The 19,041-nt window shown below is 39.1% G+C and overlaps 1 protein-coding gene across 2 annotated transcripts in view; it reads right to left on the reverse strand.

The window, feature by feature from the left end:
* Positions 1-13,473: 13,473 nt before the first annotated feature.
* Positions 13,474-19,041, reverse strand: part of LOC128622070 (trinucleotide repeat-containing gene 6A protein-like) — a 46,588-nt gene continuing 41,020 nt past the window's right edge. For both annotated transcript variants that reach the window (XM_053648278.1, XM_053648288.1), the window contains 2 exons: positions 18,806-18,945; positions 13,474-18,722 (listed from right to left, as the gene is read on the reverse strand). In XM_053648278.1, the coding sequence (XP_053504253.1) occupies positions 18,392-18,722; positions 18,806-18,945 (471 nt within the window). In that variant the 3' untranslated portion in view covers positions 13,474-18,391. The remainder of the gene's footprint in view (positions 18,723-18,805; positions 18,946-19,041) is intronic.

Consider the following 19,041-nt stretch of genomic DNA (forward strand, 5'->3'; position numbering starts at 1 on the left):
GTCATTTGCCGTCCTTGTTCAGTTATTTGAATACAGTGACCTCTGTAGTTAGATTAATGACACTACATTCCAATATTGATTTTCATCTTTTATATTTACTTATTTAAGTGAGTTGGATGAAGTTTTATAGGAGTGTTAGATGAATTGAGTTATCATTGTTGACTTCGGGAACACAACCGACAGTTTCTTTTTCTTTTTTTTAAATGGCGTACGGGGCCAAAACTGACGAAGGCCAAAAGGATGATTACCACAAAGGGCATGAGAAAAGATCTATAATTGTTTTCCATTTAGCCCTTGTGTGTCAATTAAGAAATGCACACATGCTTACAGTTGCAAACTGTCATAAAAAATATATATATATATATATAATTTTTTTTCCCACTTTTTCATTATGACCAAACATTCATTTGTTTTCAGAATTGTAACCCTTTAAATGCTGGTTTGTTTACATAATGCCACAGATGGTTGTGTTTTTTGTTTTTTTTGGAAAAAAATAGAAAAATAGTCATTACATTATATTATTAATTTAATAATATTATTAATTATTATATTAAATGCTAAGTAGAATTCTTTTTATCTTTGATTATTACAGTCTTTGATACGTCAGTGATTAACAACAACAACATTAATTTTGGTGTGTTCACATTTTTTATGCAGTGTCAGGTTTTTAAAAAACTACCACTCGGTTCCATAAAGGACAAAAATGTCCATGTCAAAAATCTGTCATAGAAATATTATATATTAATATTTTTTTCCACTTTCACTAACCTTAGATTTTTTTTTTTTTTTTACCAGCATCAGTTCTGATCATAATTACCAAACATTCATTCATTTTCAGAATTTAACCCTTTAAACACCGGTTTCGTTACATAATGCAAAAATCTTCAAAGCTCATGAACCTTCGTTGATTCATAGACATGTAGTGGGATTTGTGATTTCCACTACAATATAATTTCTTTCTTTCAAACTGTTCACTAGAGATGGGCGATACGGACTTAAAACTAAATCATGATATCTTCTGGTATTTTATTGCGATAATGATATCAGTGATGATATAAATATAGTACGATTCACCACTGTTTTTGGCTACAAATGACAGCTGCACGCAGTCTTGAGAGCCTCAGAAACACAAACATTGATCTAAAAGTAAAACTGGTTTTCTGTAACCAAACCAGTTCCAGATTGTAGAGGTACAGTAACTCCTCGTTTAGCGATAAACTCCTCCTCAGCTTCATGTCCGCCTTCCAGCATACTTGTTTTTGCTCTGCACGTGAGCTGCGAATGGGTCGCTCACAGAAATACGTCATCAACTGGGCGTTATTGTTATAATCGCCGGAAGACTAATTCTTATTGTGGGGAAAATTTCTACCGGTATATCACAAACGATAAGATATCGCCCATCCCTACTGTTCACACACAAACTACGACTCTGATATCCATACAAACACACCCACACAATTATAGTTGCATCGTTTATTCAGTTGGTCTTTAGCGCTCTATAATACAGCAGAATCAGTAAAAAGTAAAATAATGTATTTTCACCCAAGGCAAAAACTGAGAAAATTTTACACATTTCAGAAAATTTTAAAGAAATTCAAGGTTTTGAAACCTTGTCAACAAAATAAAAGCCTATTAACACAGAATGCATGATTTTATGCTTAAACGTCACTGGGATTAAATATTGCAGCTTGAATGGGTTTCATTGGGGACATTTTTGTCCTTAAGGTCCTGAGTGGAACTATTTTGTGTATCCAGTTAAAATAGATTTATAAAAGCAAATGAAGGTGAAATATTAAAATTCCAATAAAAATACACACCTTTTGGAAAAAAAAAAAGAAAAAGAAAAATGGCCATAAGGACACAAAAATGTTAATGGGTTGGCGGTGCAGTTGGTGCACTACAGTCAGTAAATGTATCCCTGTCATAGATATACATGGAAAATAGGTCATGATAGGTCATTTGATAGGTCATTTGATGCTCTTCAGCCTGAAGTTACTTGAAGCCACCAAACAGGAGCCCCCATCTTCACCGTGTATGTCATATAAACTTGTTCCCCAAAATTGCTCAACTAAAAATGTGCTGAAACAAACAGTTTAAATGTTATCAATTAAGGGCAGATATTGTGTGCAATTATACATGATATTTTTTAAACCAAATTCTGCTTTGACCTTATTTTAAATCAGATTTTACAAAGAGCGTTAATTGTATTAATTACAAATGTAGCACAGAATTCTGTACTGTGCTCTCTGGACAAATGAATAGGGCAAGTCTTTGTCCTGCCCCACCAAGGTGTGACTTGATGCAGGTGATGCATCTGTTTATTGGAATTCCCTTTTCCTCTATGATGCCAACCAAGACATTTAAACAAGGTCCCTAAGTGATTGAAGGTTCAAATTCAAAATATGAAATTATATATTTTTTAAATGGGAAATTGTACATGAAAAGTAAGTATATTAACAGTGATGCGAGAAAATTCAATTGTGAAAAAATGGCATAGATATGAAACAGGAATAGGAAATAGGGGGGCACTGAAATTCATAATATTTATATTTACTCTATGGCTATTGATTTAGGTGTATACTTGAGTTAAGCAAGTGAGGCATAATGTAAAAATAAAATAATAATAAATAAATAAAACTGAATTTACAAGTGTAGAATATAAAGAATATACTTTACTTATCATTTGGATCTCCAGAATACAACGAGGCGAAGCAGGCTTGGTTCATGTCAAGGACAGAGTTTGCCAAATTAAAAAATATGTACATTATTAAATTAATTGGTATAATATTCAATAAATAACTACATCAATGCTTTATTTAGCAATTGTGTGTTGGTGTGTGGCTGAATTCTGGTGAACAACCCAAACTGTTTTGGCCATGTTATGTCTACTGTAAGAAAAGTTACATTTATTTTACCCAAACAGTGTAGAAATATTTAATTTACTTTTTAACCTTGCCAAGACTTTCTGCAGAGATCACATTAAGTTTAACCAACCCGGCTGTAAAACAGTCTCTCTAAACATTTACATTTACATTTAGCAGACGCTTTTATCCAAAGCGACTTACAAATAAGGAAATACAAGCAAAACATGCTTTAATTGCTAGCTTACATCCTCACACAGGCCTTGATTAAGCTGTTGATTGGATTATAGCAAAATGGACTTTCTAACCAATTCTGTTTGTAAATGGTCTAAATACCAACTGTCCAATTATCCACAAAGCACACACTAGTTTACATAGTAGTGATGGCTGCAGACAAAGTTATAATTTTTTAATGCTAACCATAAATAGAAAATGGAATGGAAATTTATCCAACAAAGTCCACAATCAAGCATTTCGTGATGTCCATGGACTCCAGACTTTAGGCAGTCATTGATGGCAAAGAATTTGCAACCAAGTATTAATATAATCCTTGTATTTATAATTAGGTTAGTTTGTCCAATTACTTTTATATTTTTTGTGAAACTCCTTGAATTAAAGCTGAAAGTCTACACTGTGGTGGTGTACAGAGGCAAAATTACGAAAATTGTGTCACAAATTGTGTCCAAATACTTATGAGCTGGACTGTATAATGAATTCTAATGAAATGCAGGTAGCATTGCAGCCTCACAGCTCCAGTGCCCCCAATTTAATGCTGAACTCAGGTTACTACAGATTCACATTTTCTTCCTGTGTATGTATGGATTTCCTTTGGATTCCCTGGCATCATCCCATCTCCCAAAAACTTCACTGGATTGCATACACTAAATTGTCCCTAGGTGTGAATGAGTGTGTAAATGTAAGTATACATGGTGCCCTGCGATTGACTGGCATCCAGGATGTATTCCCACCTTCTTCTATCTACTGCTGTCATGAATGTGTTTCTATGTTCAGTAAGGGCACTTACCTCTCATTTTCTCTCTACTGTCTGGTTTCTCGTTTGCTTTGTCTCTCCAAGTATTCCACATCTCCTGCCCAACTAGCGAGCCAATAGAATGGTTGAGTGGTTGTCCATTTCCATACCACGCATTATACACTGAGACTGCTAAGTTACCTGGATTTCCCCTAATACACAGCTCTAGGGCTATAGGTAATTTCCCTACAGACAGTGGACCCCTTGTTCTTTTCAATAGGGTTGGAGGAGGGAGACCAGGCTTCTGCTTGATGGAGACCCAAGGATCTTCTTATGGAACAGTTGGAGGTGGAGACCCATTGGATAGAGGTTGTCTGCATGGCATGTGGTCCATTTGTGAATGATCATAAAACTTCAACCACTGGGAACTGAGAATGGTCCATCTGGTCTTCACTTTCTTGCTTTTTTCATCTTCGCCTTCTTACTAAAGTAAAACTCTTTTTATCTTTGTGTCAGTGATTTATGCTTTTGTACCATCTCGCTTAGATTATTGCAATTCGCTTTACTATGGTGTCTCTCAGTCTTCCCTCTCCCGTTTACAGTTGGTGCAAAATGCAGCTGCCAGACTTCTCATGGTTACTTGTAAATACAAGCCTGTTAAACCTATCTTAATTAGTTTACATTGGAGGAAAGTGCTATCCACCCTCTTCTGCATACATGAGGTAACAGACCCCCATGATTGGCTATTGTCGCTGTGATTCTCCAAATTATCTCTGTTGTGGGGGGCTTGTCATGTCCTTACAGGGCAACCTCATGCACCTTTGGATCACTCTGCAGCTAGCAGGGATCCATGACAGCAGTCAAAATAACAATCTCCTAAAGGAAAAAAAGGTGATGGTGCTCAGACTAGGCACATGGAATGTGCAAAATCTGTTAAACAACATCAAGGCAGACAGAAGATTAAGGAAAACTGCACAAGTTGTGAAAGAACTGACATGCAACAAGGTGGACATCGCCTCACAGTAAAACATGTCTAGCTCTCAAGGGCCAGCTGACAGAGATCAGCAGTGGGTACACCTTCTGGGTGGCAGCAGCAAGGACATGAAGGAATGACCTGTGTTTGGTGTCGGCATTGCTGTCAAGTCCCAGCTTGTGTGTAAGCATCCAGAAGGGCTCAAAGTTCACCTGATGACCCTCCAGCTCCCACTGGGGAACAAGATGAATTAGGGCTGGAGCTCAGAAGTCACTTACTGCTTTTAGCACAGGAGAAACAACACCACAGCTCTGTTTATGACACTGTTCATTTGTAAAACAACCAACTCAACACTGTAATTCCATATTTGGATACAATCTATTCATGCATACCAACAGTACACCTATACTACCATGATAGATCAGGGTTCTTCAAACCTGGCCCTCGAGGTCCACTGTCCTGCAGAGTTTAGCTCCAACCCTAATCAAATACAACTGAACAAGCTAACAGTGGTCAGGATTCATAATAGGACCCACTCATAATGGTGGTCACACTCTTGACCTTATACTAACATAAGGATTTAATATAGTAAATATAGTCACATTTCTGCAATCTGAAGTTATCTCAGATCATTATTTTGTCTCATTTAAATTGCATATTGATCGTAATATATGCACCTCACAATGCTACCATGTCAAACGTATATTCACGTCAGCTACTGCACAGAGTTTTATCATAAACCTCCCAGAGATATTAGCTATGATTGGATCAACGTCTGATCCCAATAAACTTGATCAGGCTACTGAATGCTTAGAGTCAATGTTCTGCTACACACTAGATAAGGTAACTCCACTTAAAAGAAAAACAATTAGAGAGAAACAGCTAGCACCCTGGTATAACGATCACACACACGCACCTTAAAACAGACCACTCGACTATTAGAGCGTAAATGTTGTCAAACCAAATTGGTATTATTTCAAACAGCATGGAAGGAGAGCCTCCTGAACTACAGAAAATCTCTTAGTGATGCTAGACAAACCGTTTTATAACTAACCCTGTAGATAATAATATAACAATACCAGATCAACAACTAGAATGTTTTACTCTCCTTTGAGAGACCAAATAAATTTCATTTCTTCATCAAAATCATCAACTTAGATCCCTTACCTACATGTTTCTTAAAACAGATTATTCCAGAAGTAATCAAACCCCTTTTAAAAGTAATCAATTCTTCCCTTAGCATTGGCTACATACCTAAATCATTTAAACCAGCAGTTATTAAACCCCTGATTAAAAAACCTTACCTCGACCTCTGTCAATTATCCAGCTATAGGCCAATATCAAATCTCCCATTTTTCTCCAAGATCTTAGAAAATGCTGTAGCACAGCAGTTATGCCCGTACCTACATAGGAATAACATTCATGAAATGTATCAGTCAGGATTTAGGCCTCATCATAGCACAGAGACAGCGCTGGTTAAAGTGGTAAATGACCTACTACTGGCCTCTGATCAGGGTTGTGTCTCCTTGCTAGTGTTGTTTGATGTTAGTGTAGCTTATGATACTATTTATCACACTATTCTCCTTGATAGACTAGAAAATGTTGTTGGCGTTAAAGGAACGGCCTGCTCCGGTGTTATTTGACTGATCGGTATCAATCAGTAGACGTAAATGGTGACTACTCTACGCACACTATGGTAAAGTTTGGTGTTCCACAAGGTTCTGATTTAGGCCCACTACTTTTTACTTTATATATGCTAACTCTGGGTCAAATTATTCATAAACATGGTATTAGCTTCCACTGTTATGCTGATGACACACAGTTGTATGTTTCAGCAAAGCCAGATGAACATAAAGTTGAGGAATGTATAAAGGACATTAGACACTGGATGCTTATTAACTTTCTTTTACTTAATTCTGACAAGACTGAAGTAGTTCTACTAGGACTACAAGCAGTAGAAGCAAGCTTTATGATTACATAGTGGATGGTCTTTCTGTTAAATCATGTGCAGCAGTAAAAGACCTTTTTGTGTTTATTGACTGCAGTCTTTCATTTGACGCTCATGTAGATAATATTACTAGAATAGCCTTCTTTCATCTCAGAAATATTGCTAAGATAAGAAATATAATGTCACTACACGATGCAGAAGAATTAGTTCATGCTTTCATCACTTCTAGGTTGGATTATTGTAATGCCATACTGTCTGGATGTTCCAGTAGGTGCATAAACAAGCTCCAGTTAGTCCAGAATGCAGCTACAAGAGTCCTTACTAGAACCAGAAGATACAATCACATCACCCCTATCTTATCCACACAGCATTATAAAATACTATTATTGACCACTGATCTAGATATATAACTGGATAGCTCATTGAATTCTAAACTGCCAGCAGTAGGTGAAACCACCGGAAGTGCTCTGTCGGCCATTTTACGATTCCCTACCAACAGAGGGCACCGACCGCCAACAGACAAAAACTGTCTAGACTCTAGAGGACCCGATGTGCTGCTTTTAACTGCAAAACAACGATCTCTAAAGGATGTGGCAGAAGTGCCCACAGGCTGTAATTTATACAGACCATGTACCTATTAAGCAGAAATGCATTGTTATGCCCATGTACAGTGGGGATAACGATCGTAATCTTTAATAATCAACAGTAAAAAATACAACATCAAAGTGTAGAAAATCCCCCCGTTTTAAAGCAAAAGTACCCAATAGACACATCTGCAGATTGTTACAGGAGGCAAAGTTTCTCTGCCTTCAGAGTTTAAAAAAAGTTATGATCAGTGATAGTTAATAAAAATGACTAGCTTTGTGTTGATATGGTAACCAGAAAGTAACTTTTTAGAATAAATCCAGAAGAGCCAAATATAAAAATGGAATCTATTCTACACCGCTGGCAACAAAAGTGAGTACACCCCTAAGTGAAAATGTCCAAATTGGGCCCAATTAGCCATTTTCCCTCCCCGGTGTCATGTTACTTGTTAGTGTTACAAGGTCTCAGGTGTGAATGGGGAGCAGGTGTGTTAAATTTGGTGTCATCGCTCTCACACTCCCTCATACTGGTCACTGGAAGTTCAACATGGCACCTCATGGCAAAGAACTCTCTGAGGATCTGAAAAAAAGAATTGTTGCTCTACATAAAGATGGCCTAGGCTATAAGAAGATTGAAAAGACCCTGACACTGAGCTGCAGCATGGTGGCCAAGACCATACAGCTGTTTAACAGGACAGGTTCCACTCAGAACAGGCCTCACCATGGTCGACCAAAGAAGTTGAGTGCACGTGCTAAGCGTCATATCCAGAGGTTGTCTTTGGGAAATAGACATATGGGTGCTGCCAGCATTGCTGCAGAGGTTGAAGGGGTGGGGGGTCAGCCTGTCAGTGCTCAGACCATATGCCGCACACTGCATCAAATTGGTCTGCATGGCTGTTGTCCCAGAAGCAAGCCTCTTCTAAAGATGATGCACAAGAAAGCCCGCAAACGGTTTGCTGAAGACAAGCAGACTAAGGACATGGATTACTGGAACCATGTCCTGTAGTCTGATGAGACCAAGATAAACTTATTTGGTTCAGATGGTGTCAAGCATGTGTGGTGGCAGCCAGGTGAGGAGTACAAAGACAAGTGTGTCTTGCCTACAGTCAAGCATGGTGGTGGCAGTGTCATGGTCTGGGGCTGCATGAGTGCTGCCGGCACTGGGGAGCTACAGTTCATTGAGGGAACCATGAATGCCAAAATGTACTGTGACATACTGAAGCAGAGCATGATCAGTATGCAGTATTCCAGCATGATAACGACCCCAAAAACACCTCCAAGACGACCACTGCCTTGCTAAAGAAACTGAGGGTGAAGGTGACTGGCCAAGCATGTCTCCAGACCTAAACCCTATTGAGCATCTGTGGGGCATCCTCAAACGGAAGGTGGAGGAGCACAAGGTCTCTAACATCCACCAGCTCCGTGATGTCATCATGGAGGAGTAGAAGAGGACTTCAGTGGCAACCTGTGAAGCTCTGGTGAACTCCATGCCCAAGAGGGTTAAGGCAGTGCTGGAAAATAATGGTGGCCACAAAAAATATTGACACTTTGGGCCCAATTTGGACATTTTCACTTAGGGGTGTACTCACTTTTGTTGCCAGCGGTTTAGACATTAATGGCTATGTGTTGAGTTATTTTGAGGGGACAGCAAATTTACATTGTTACACAAGCTGTACACTCACTACTTTACATTGTAGCAAAGTGTCATTTCTTCAGTGTTGTTACATGAAAAGATACCATCAAATATTTACAAAAATGTGAGGGGTGTACTCACTTTTGTGACATACTGTATATATACACACTCAAGTTCATATGCAGAAATTAATTTCTTTATTTAAGAAAATTAATCCTTTCTTCAATGGAATTATCCCATGCATTTGCATTCATTTATACATTTTTGGAATATGTACTTACCAGCTAGTGAGCATTTAATCATTGGCCAATCAATATTTCCACAATCCCCAGATCTATTAAATCATAATCAGTTTATTTTTTACATTTATGAACACTCAAGGAAATCATACATATATATTTGTTCAATAACTGAAGCTTCCAAGTACACACAAAAACTGACTATTAAACTGAACAATACAATAAGAATTCAAAGATGTGTGGGGACAAATCCCTCTGTTTCTGGTTTTATTTTTATGGTTAGAAAACCTTAACTGCCTTAACTGGCCAGAAGGTGGCGCTATAGTGACCATGTTAAAAAAAAGGACATAACTTTCTAACTGTTTACACAGAACAAAGTGTCTTATATATATGGAATCCTTGGGACCAGATGATGAAACGTATATCTCCAATTTCATTTCTGCCTATAAAAGTTTTCTGCCATCTTGGACTTTTTGTAAAACTTAGTTTTGTGAACTAGTCCTAGGATTTTTGTCCGATCGGGACCAACCCAGTGCCAAACGATTCTATGGAGTCTCAACATCCAAAGTTATCTAAAAAATTTCAAACTTTCGATTTGAGGTAGCTATGGTATGCGAAAACACAGGAAGTAGGTGTGGCCACTTTTATGTAAATGGCTATAACTCTTGAATGAAATGACATATCTTCACCAGATTTGGCATGTTTATGTTTGAGTCTTATGAATCTATGGTGGCCCAGAAAAGTTGGTGCAGTTTTGCCACATGGTGGTGCTATAATACAGAAAAAAAAATATCAAATTGCCTGTAACTATGGAACCATTGATTTGACTTTTGCAAACTAGTCCATAGGTTTTTCGCTCAAAATGAGTTTGATGCATGCAACATGTCCCAAAAAGTTGGAACAGGGGTAATTTAGGACTAATAGCTATGTGACAAGTTGAAATAAGAAGGTGATGTGAAACAGCTGAGGCAATCGTCTAATCATAGTATATAAGGAGCCTCCAAAAAAAAGGCCTAGTCCTTCAAGAGCAAAGTTTTTTTCGAGGCTCACCAATGAAGAAATGCATAATGGATGAATGGGGGAGAAATCCCCTTGCTAAACTTAACCAACTGGTGTCTTCAGTCAGCGCCCAAACACTTAATAAGTGTTATTAAAAGAAAAGGTGATGTTACACAGCAGTAAACAGTAGACTGTCCCAACTTTTTTGGTGTGTTGCAGTCATCAGATTTGCAATGAGTATGCTTTCAAAAATAAATTCAGAAAGTAAAACATTAAATAATAATAATTATATATAGTTATTATATAACTATATATAATTATATATATTATATATATATATAATAATAATTATAAATAATTTCAATATAGTACAGGCTGAACTGAATTTTCAAATGACTAATTTTGTTTGCTTTTTCACATTTTCATAGTGTCCCAACTTTTATGATATTGGGGTTGTACATGGCAATGTTATTCCCTAATGGCAGTGGTCTCTTTCAGCAGGATAATGCGCCCTGATACACTGCAAAAATGGTTCAGGAATGGTTTGAGAAACATGACAAAGAGTTCAAGGTGTTGACCTGGACTCCAAATTCCCCAGATCTCAATCCGATCGAGCATCTATGGGACGTGCTGGACAAACAAGTCCGATCCACGGAGGCCCCACCCTGCAACTTACAGGACTTGAAGGATCTGCTGCTAACGTTTTGGTGCTAGATACCACAACACACCTTCAGAGGTCTTGTGGAATCCATGCCTCAATGGGTCAGGGCTGTTTCGTCAGCACAAGGGGGACCTACACAATATTAGGCAGGTTTTATGGCTGATTGGTGTATACATAAAGGGGAAGAATGAAATACTTCTTTTCATATATGACAGCTGATATTCTTTCTAACAGTGTTACTCTGCTAGAAAGCCAATATAACAATGAATGCAGTGTATAGGAAACTTAATGGGTATTCATACCATCATGACTGGGTTAAGGACAAACTATAACAATTTTTTTTGCCAACAGCGGTGCTGTGGTCAGAACCTGGAACCAGTGGGTGTAGGACAATAAAATGCATGAAAAAAAGGTGAACTATAGTTTAAAAGTCTACAAGGTTGACCAACAAGCTGGTGTGTCTAAAAGTGTCCAGTAGGTATACATGTGTGAAAACCTTCTGGTCCACCACACATGGTCATATCAGTGTCTGCTGCAGAGAATAGTCCATTACCCAAATATATAATCAGTGGTGGTTTCTGTATTGACTGATCGAGTAGAGGGGAGCAGCAGATGGATTAAAATCAGCATTTGTGTGTCCATCGAGTGCCCAGGTCACTGTTTTTGGACTTAAACTTACTTGCAATTTTACTTTACACTTGATTATTTTTTCAGCAACTTACATTTGTAATTCCTCCAATCCGTGTCACTTGACCCCCATCACAATAAACACGTACACCTAGCATCAACCAGGCCGTTAGGCTATACAGATGACATGAGGGTCCTTGCAGGATTTTTTGTTTTAAATCTATTTCAATTGTCCTCACTTTGCACAAAGATGATGTGTACATTTAAGGACAATGCTGATTGCAAACTAAATGAAATTACAATCCATGTGTCATATCACAGCAAACTAGTGACTACATTTCCCATCATGCACTGCGGCCTACAAACATGGCCACCATGGACCACAATTCCCAGAACACTCACCTTCAGTCTAATCAAGCACACCTGCATCCAATTCATAGCACAATCAGTACCACAGTTTAAAAGGACCTTCTATGCATTCACTCTTTGCAAAGTATATGCCAAGTTACATTTTGTTTCTGCCGTTATCAAGCCTTGATACCTTGTTTGTTGATTCTGATTCTGATTTTGACTTTGTTCTTGTTTTCGACCTCGTCTTTTTGCCTTGCATTGTTTGGACTGTTTGCCTGATCACCTGACCTCTGCCTGTCTTTGTTTATTGATTTCTGCCTGATCCTTTGGACCTGTACTTCTTGTATTAACTACCTAACCTGCACTTGCTTCCATCTCAGCCTCCTTTACATGACAGAATACTTCATCTATAACATGGAAGCAGCAGGAAAGCGGAGGACACATCATGCCAAGGGACTAAGGAACACCCTACAGAGACTCAACTCTATCAAGCTTCCTCAATGGGTTGCCATGGATCCCCCAGAGGATTACGATGGATTTTTTGGCTACCCTGAGTATTTTCTGTTTGACCGCCAATTAAATTTTTTTGAGCCTGACGCACCCCAGGCCTGACCAGAGGCAGTGGCTGGGGTGCATACTTTCCTGGCTTGTTGGTCAAACCCACCAAAGGGTGGAGAGTCTGGCCCGTACAGAATCCAAAGATCTTCACAGTTTAACTCAGTTTGTGGAACTATTAATAAAGGAGTTTGGAAGTCCAGAGTACAGCCCCAACCTGGATGAGTTTTTTGAGAAGGCCAGTCTCATGAATGAACCTGCGAGGCTGTTCACCACCTATAACATGACAAACTCCTTTCCAGAGCCACAACTTGAGACCCACAAGGTGGTCTCATGGGCCAAGCTCCAGCCGGAGGCCAACGTGCCAACCTCCTCCCCAGAGCGCCACCCTGAGACCCATGATGTGTTCTCCACTGAAGAGCACCAGTCAGAGGTCATCATAGCAACCTCCTCCCCAGAGCTTCAGCACGAGACCCATGAGGTTGTCTCAGCTCCAGCATAAAGTCAAGGTCCTGCTAGAGGTCAATGAGGCGGCCTCCAACGCCACGTTCCCGACTGACGTTGACCAAAGCATTTTGTTGACTTGTTTGGACTGTTTGCCTGATCACCTGACCTCTGCCTGTCTTTGTTTATTGATTTCTGCCTGATCCTTTGGACTTGTACTTCTTGTATTAAACTACCTAACCTGCACTTGCTTCCCTCTCGAGCTCCAGCCGGTGGTCCTATACGTGACACCATGCAAATGGTCATGTAACTAGTTAATTGAATGCGAGTGTTCTGGTTAGACAGTGTTGGTTCCTGTAAGCTGTTACCTGTTGCAAGAACCGGCCTTTCAATTCTTTTGTATTAACGGTGTATTAACCATCAATTCCAGCTGATTTGTTAGCTCGTTGTGTGTACGCGATTTTGTGGCTGCTTGTCAGGATAGATTTTGATTTTAATCTAATAATTCAGTAAAAGAAACTATTTACTGCTGCATCAACATAAGATTCAACCACTGATTAGGGAAAGAAACATGTTTAAAAACAGAATTCGATCAATGTTTTGAAATGCAAAGAAAAGCGAGACACCATTCCATGTTAGACTTTTTATTTATTTATTGCGGGTTGTACCCGGGTTTATACAGCTTTGTATTCTGATATTAAGATCAGAACATTACAAACAGTTAATCAGTCTACAAGTAGAGGCAACAACAAAAAAAGAAAAGAAAAAAAAAAAAGAAAGCTAAAAACCTACTCTACAGATTTATTCCACTTAAACCGGGCACTAAAATCAAAAACCAAGCAACAAAGAGAAAATAAAAACAGCATTAGAGGAAACATTCATCACTACAAGAGTCTCTACCTTGTGTTCTCGTTATTATTCATCGACTAAATATTGTTAATAATGACCGTTACAAATAAGGATTGTCCTTCAAAAAGTGCAGTTTCCCCCAAACTAAAACACATTGACGCTAAAGACGACTGCAGGAAAGCTGAGGAGACCTCCTGCTCACTCATGTCATTTCTGCGACGCTTTTAAATCTTTGTATTTTTCAAAAACAGTCCTAGCGAAGCAGTGTGCATATCGAGGATGCGCGCATTGTGTGAGCATAAAACCAGAATGGTGTATTTTCAGTTTAAAAACTTTTTTTATTATTTATTTATTTATTTTTTTTTTACATTTTTGCTGCTGAGGAGTGTCATGAAGTCGCTGAATTAATATTTAACAGTAACAATAACACTAATAATGCTCCAAAGTCTGCTACAACTGGCCCGCTTTATTTTTGGAGAAGAAAACACAAAAAAATGGATGTCAGTCATGGCACGTGCGTTTGAAGGATTTTATTTATTTAAAAAAAAAAAAAAAAAAGCATTAAATTCCACTTGGGATTATTAAATTTTATTTATTATTAAGAATAAACACAGATTATTTTAATGGAAGCCTCGTCCTTCGCTGCATAGACGTTCTCCGAATGTTCTCCAGGGTGGAAGAGTTTCTCGTTCGGCCTCTTTGTGCTGGTTTTTTTTCTAAAGCTTTTAGGGTTTTGTCAATCGAGAATCGGAACGACAACAACCGATGGCGAGACGCTCTCACAGTTTAAAGTCGAAAATTGCAAACAGTAGGAACGATATTTTTTAAAAAAAGAAAAAAGAAAAAATAACCACCACACACACACTGCGATGATTCGCTCACAGGATCAATTAGAAACAAAATCATTCAGTACAAAAGTAGAATGTCTATGCCAGATTACACCCCTTCCCACCCCCCTTTACCCGGCTGCCATTATGCATCATGGGGATTGTACGTTGCCATCCAGTTAGCATAAACACACACACACTCCAGATTTTAAAGAGTACTCCCTTTCCTCCTGCACTCTCTCCCTAGATTTGGCATGACAGTGGATTACAGAACTGTTTTCTTGTTCATACATAAACATCACATATACAAGAGGACAAAATGAAAATGAAAGAAACTCAGTGGCTAAAGCCCCCCCGCCCCCCCTTCTATTTCAGTCAACAAGTTGAAGGGTTTAAACGAGCGCAAATCAGAACCATTGTTAAAGCTCAGAGAGGATTTTTTTTTCCATGTTAACGCACACAAAAATATACTAGGCGGATAAACAGCAGTGTAGTAATGGACGCATGTAGTTAGAGTGTAATGAGTGTAACGGAGACCGTGGCGAAACACACACAGGAACAATACACATTAAAAGGAAGTGTGTGTGTGTGTACTAGGACGGGGAGTCCAGGAAGATCCATGGTTGTTCATTCACATGTACAGTGAAGACGACATGGGCAGAACCCACACACGTGCACAAAACAAAGCACAAACTCAGAAATGGACATGTGAAGTGGAATTAACACTGCACAGAGTCTGACAGACTGAACAATACATGAACATGAAGAGGAAGTGAAACACAAACGCACACACTGAACAAACCAGCACCAACACTCAATCATTAAGTCTGCATTATTGTAAGAGAAAACACAGAAAATTCCTCCCTAGGCAGATGCGTGTTCTTTGTTGAGCATTTTCCCTCAACCAAACACACACACACACACACGCACACACACATTACAAACATAAGCAAATGCTAAATAAGAGTACTGTAGTCATGGACACTTGGGTGATGTGTAACGGACAACTGCATGCGCACACAGAGGTTTGGAGCACCACACATCAAGGAAGTGTGCGTGTGTGAAGGGGAACAGTGTCCCCAGGGACTGGACACACACACACACACACACACACACACACACACACACACACACACACACACACACACACACGAGGAGCAACACAAAGTAAGTGTGTTTATAGGAGGGCACAGTTAGAATGTAAATGGACACATACACGCACACAGAGTATAATCCTCCTCTCACTCTCCACAGCTACACTCTGTGTTATCAAACACTTTAAATCAGTGACTGAACACACCAAGTGCAATCGCAAGGCATTTTGTTGACTTTTTAAATCATTATTTTTTTTTAATGGAAATGTGGAATCATTCAGCGCAGAAGCTTTTGATTAAAGTCGATTTGGTAAAGCGGTTATTAAAAAGTTTCAATACTGGCACACGCAGCATACAGTCGCAAAATAAAGGCTAATACTCACGGGTTTAAACATGGATATCTCTCTCTCTCTCTCAAGCACACATACACGCAATGGGGAGCAGAAACAGCTTACACACACATTAAGGTCCATGGCTTCGCCTAATGCTGACATCTCTGTGCATCAACAACGCGCTATATGGTTATGTACATGAGTAACGCGTGTGTTTAGGTTACATTCCCCTCTGAGGGCACAATCAGAGGCTCCAGCTGTCCACACACAGACACACACCAGCGCTGAGAAACCAAAGGGAACACACAATAATAATAATAATAATAATAATAATAATAATAATCATAGTGATAATGATAATAATGACATGAGCAGCCAGATTGATCCATATTGTAAAAGAACTTCAGAGACCTGTACACGTTACAATCATACTCGATTTGTAAACAGTTAAAAAGCCACGGTGTTGCATCATCTTCGGGAAAACAACAAAAACAAAAAACCCCAAAACACACGTTTAATGAAATGTAGATGACGTTAAAAGTTCAACTAACACTGCCCCCTCTGTGGCAATGCTGAAAAATGAAGGCTAATCTACAATCAGCTTTTCAAAATGCCTTTTGGGAAAACTTCAGCTTAAATAAAGAAAAAGCAATTCCGTCACAGAGCTACAGGAAATGCATAGTTTCTGCTTTTTCTTTCCTTTTAAACCACACTCGAACACTGAGGGGGAGAAGAACAATGAGGCAATAAGGGGTGAAAAAAAAAACCCAAAAAACGCTAGAATACAAGTAAAGGTGTAGGGGGAAAAATGAAGGAATTAAAATCAAAAGAAGTAAAGGAGGATTAGAAGAATGGGGGGGGGGGGGGAGGATTCAATACAAAAGTATTGGGGAGGGAGGGGGGGAGAAAAAAAAAAAAAAGACCAAACAATTCAAAAGAGCAATAAGAAGAGAAGACGAGCAAAAATAAAAGAGTAGTAGAACTTCTGGTTAGAGATTAGGAAGTGAGTGGGGCAGGTGATGAGCGCGGTGTGTAGAATGTCTCCAGCTTAAAGCAGGTATTTGGCAGAGAAATAAACGCACTCAGCTCCAAGTAGTCGTTTCAGTGCTAAAAGTTGATTTTTCCTACAATTAGGAGTTTTTATTTGAGGGGAAAAACTGGCTATATTTCCTGAGAACCATGCTGGTTATTGAGCAGACGACAGGAATACATCAAATAACCGACGGCATGGCCGAACACTGATCAGTATTTCCCAGAGATACACCGCATCGTCTTCATCCACAACGGTTTCTGTAGGTTTTTTTTTTTTCTCAACTTTTATTTATTTTATATATATTTTTATTTATTTTTTTCTCTTCATTTTATAATTTTTTTTTTTTAAAGGTTTTTGTGCATTTTTGTTTCTCATTTAAAATGAAGGAAGAATGAGCGTACGTTTCCCCCCTCGAAAGTCTGTAAACAAGAGGAACCCGATGTGGCGCCTCCAAAAAGACCAAAGTAATCGAAAGCCTATCCTCAAAGTGCTGTTTTTTTTTTTTGTTGTTTTTTTTTTTGCGAGTCACAGCTGTGGCTACAGTTTCTTTAGACTGCAGAATGCTAAATTCTTTAGTTTTCTTTTAAAACACACACACACACACAAAAAAAGAAAGATAAATCGGTGCAATACTCATTTAACGTGTAATATCACCATCAGGTAATCCTAAAGGTCAGCATCTTATCTTGATCTCGGACTCCACAATACCACGATAAGGTAGGCGTACGTCAAGGCATAGTAGAGCGCACACATACATGCACACGCACGCATACACACACACACACTCGCAAACACACACACAGACGCATTTTAAGAACATCCTTGAGTAAACATCTACACTGGAACTGTCGGCTCCCTCGATATTGCAGAGTTATATACTGAGAAAAACCACATTCAGTGCAAAGTTAAAAAAAAAAAAAAAAAAAAAAAAAAAAAAAAAAAAAGCTTAAACATTGTCAGCAAACAAACACACATAAAAAAAAATAAAAAATAAAAAGAACTGGAATTCTGATAAACATGAATAAGCTGAAAGATTTAGTTTTTCCTGTATGTCTGCATGAAGAGCACGACCTGGAAGGTTTAAAACGCATCCTTTCACATTATCGTATTGGCCTGCATGATTCAAGTATTCACACTGATATGTTTTTGTTTTTGGGCTAAAACAAAGTGGACATATGTGCAGAGAGAAAAAAAAAAAGGAAAAAAAAAAAGAGAGAAAAAGAAAAAGTCGTAACTTACTTCCACAGGTTGACCCCGCCTTATTATGATTAATATTATTACGCTTGTAAGTGAAGAAACTAGTGCCTTTAGATTTTTTTTTTTCTCCATAAAGAATCTATATAGTCATGATTCGGATGAGCTATGCCACGCTGAGGTCACAGGGTTTGTTTTTCTGTTGTGTTTTGATGCATTACATGGAGTCGCCACTTCCTGTCATGTGATCCACTGGCAGGAAGGAGGCAATGGGGGATGGACTGCTGAGCCGATTGCTCCCCTCAGGGCAGGTGCTGGATCCCCACAGGCTGCTGGAGTAGCTCGGTGCCCCCCACAGAGAGGAGGACGAGTGCAGCTCACCCCCACCGCTGCCGCTGGAAAAGGCGTCTGACGAGAGCCGGCTCTGAGAGGACGCTAGCGCCTGCCAGCCTGCAGACACGCACATCGACTGGCCTTGTGCAAAAAAACGATTTATCTCCTCCTCGCTTGCAAAGTCAGCCAGGATAGTAGTGTTCCCCAACACGCACCTGAGCGAAAACGCGAACGAGTCACAGTGCGCTAAAGCAGCAAATCACAAGAAGTAAATGAATGAAAACTAAGCTATACTTACATGTGCAGTGATTTCTGAGCCTTTGACGCCTCCTCCTTTGAGCTGTAGCAGACGAGAGCATTTCCATGTGGCAGGTTCAGGTGGAATGTGATGAGTGGACCGTGCTGCATGCACAGAGTACGCAGGGTGGAGCCATCAATCTGCAACACATGCACACGGGTCAGAACAAATTCTCTCTCACTCACAGGTCTAATCATGGTAACACTTTTAGTTCTTTCCTGTTCAACGTTTAAACC

The sequence above is a fragment of the Ictalurus furcatus genome, chromosome 2 (assembly GCF_023375685.1).
Source record: "Ictalurus furcatus strain D&B chromosome 2, Billie_1.0, whole genome shotgun sequence".
NCBI classification, from domain to species: Eukaryota; Metazoa; Chordata; class Actinopteri; order Siluriformes; family Ictaluridae; genus Ictalurus; species Ictalurus furcatus.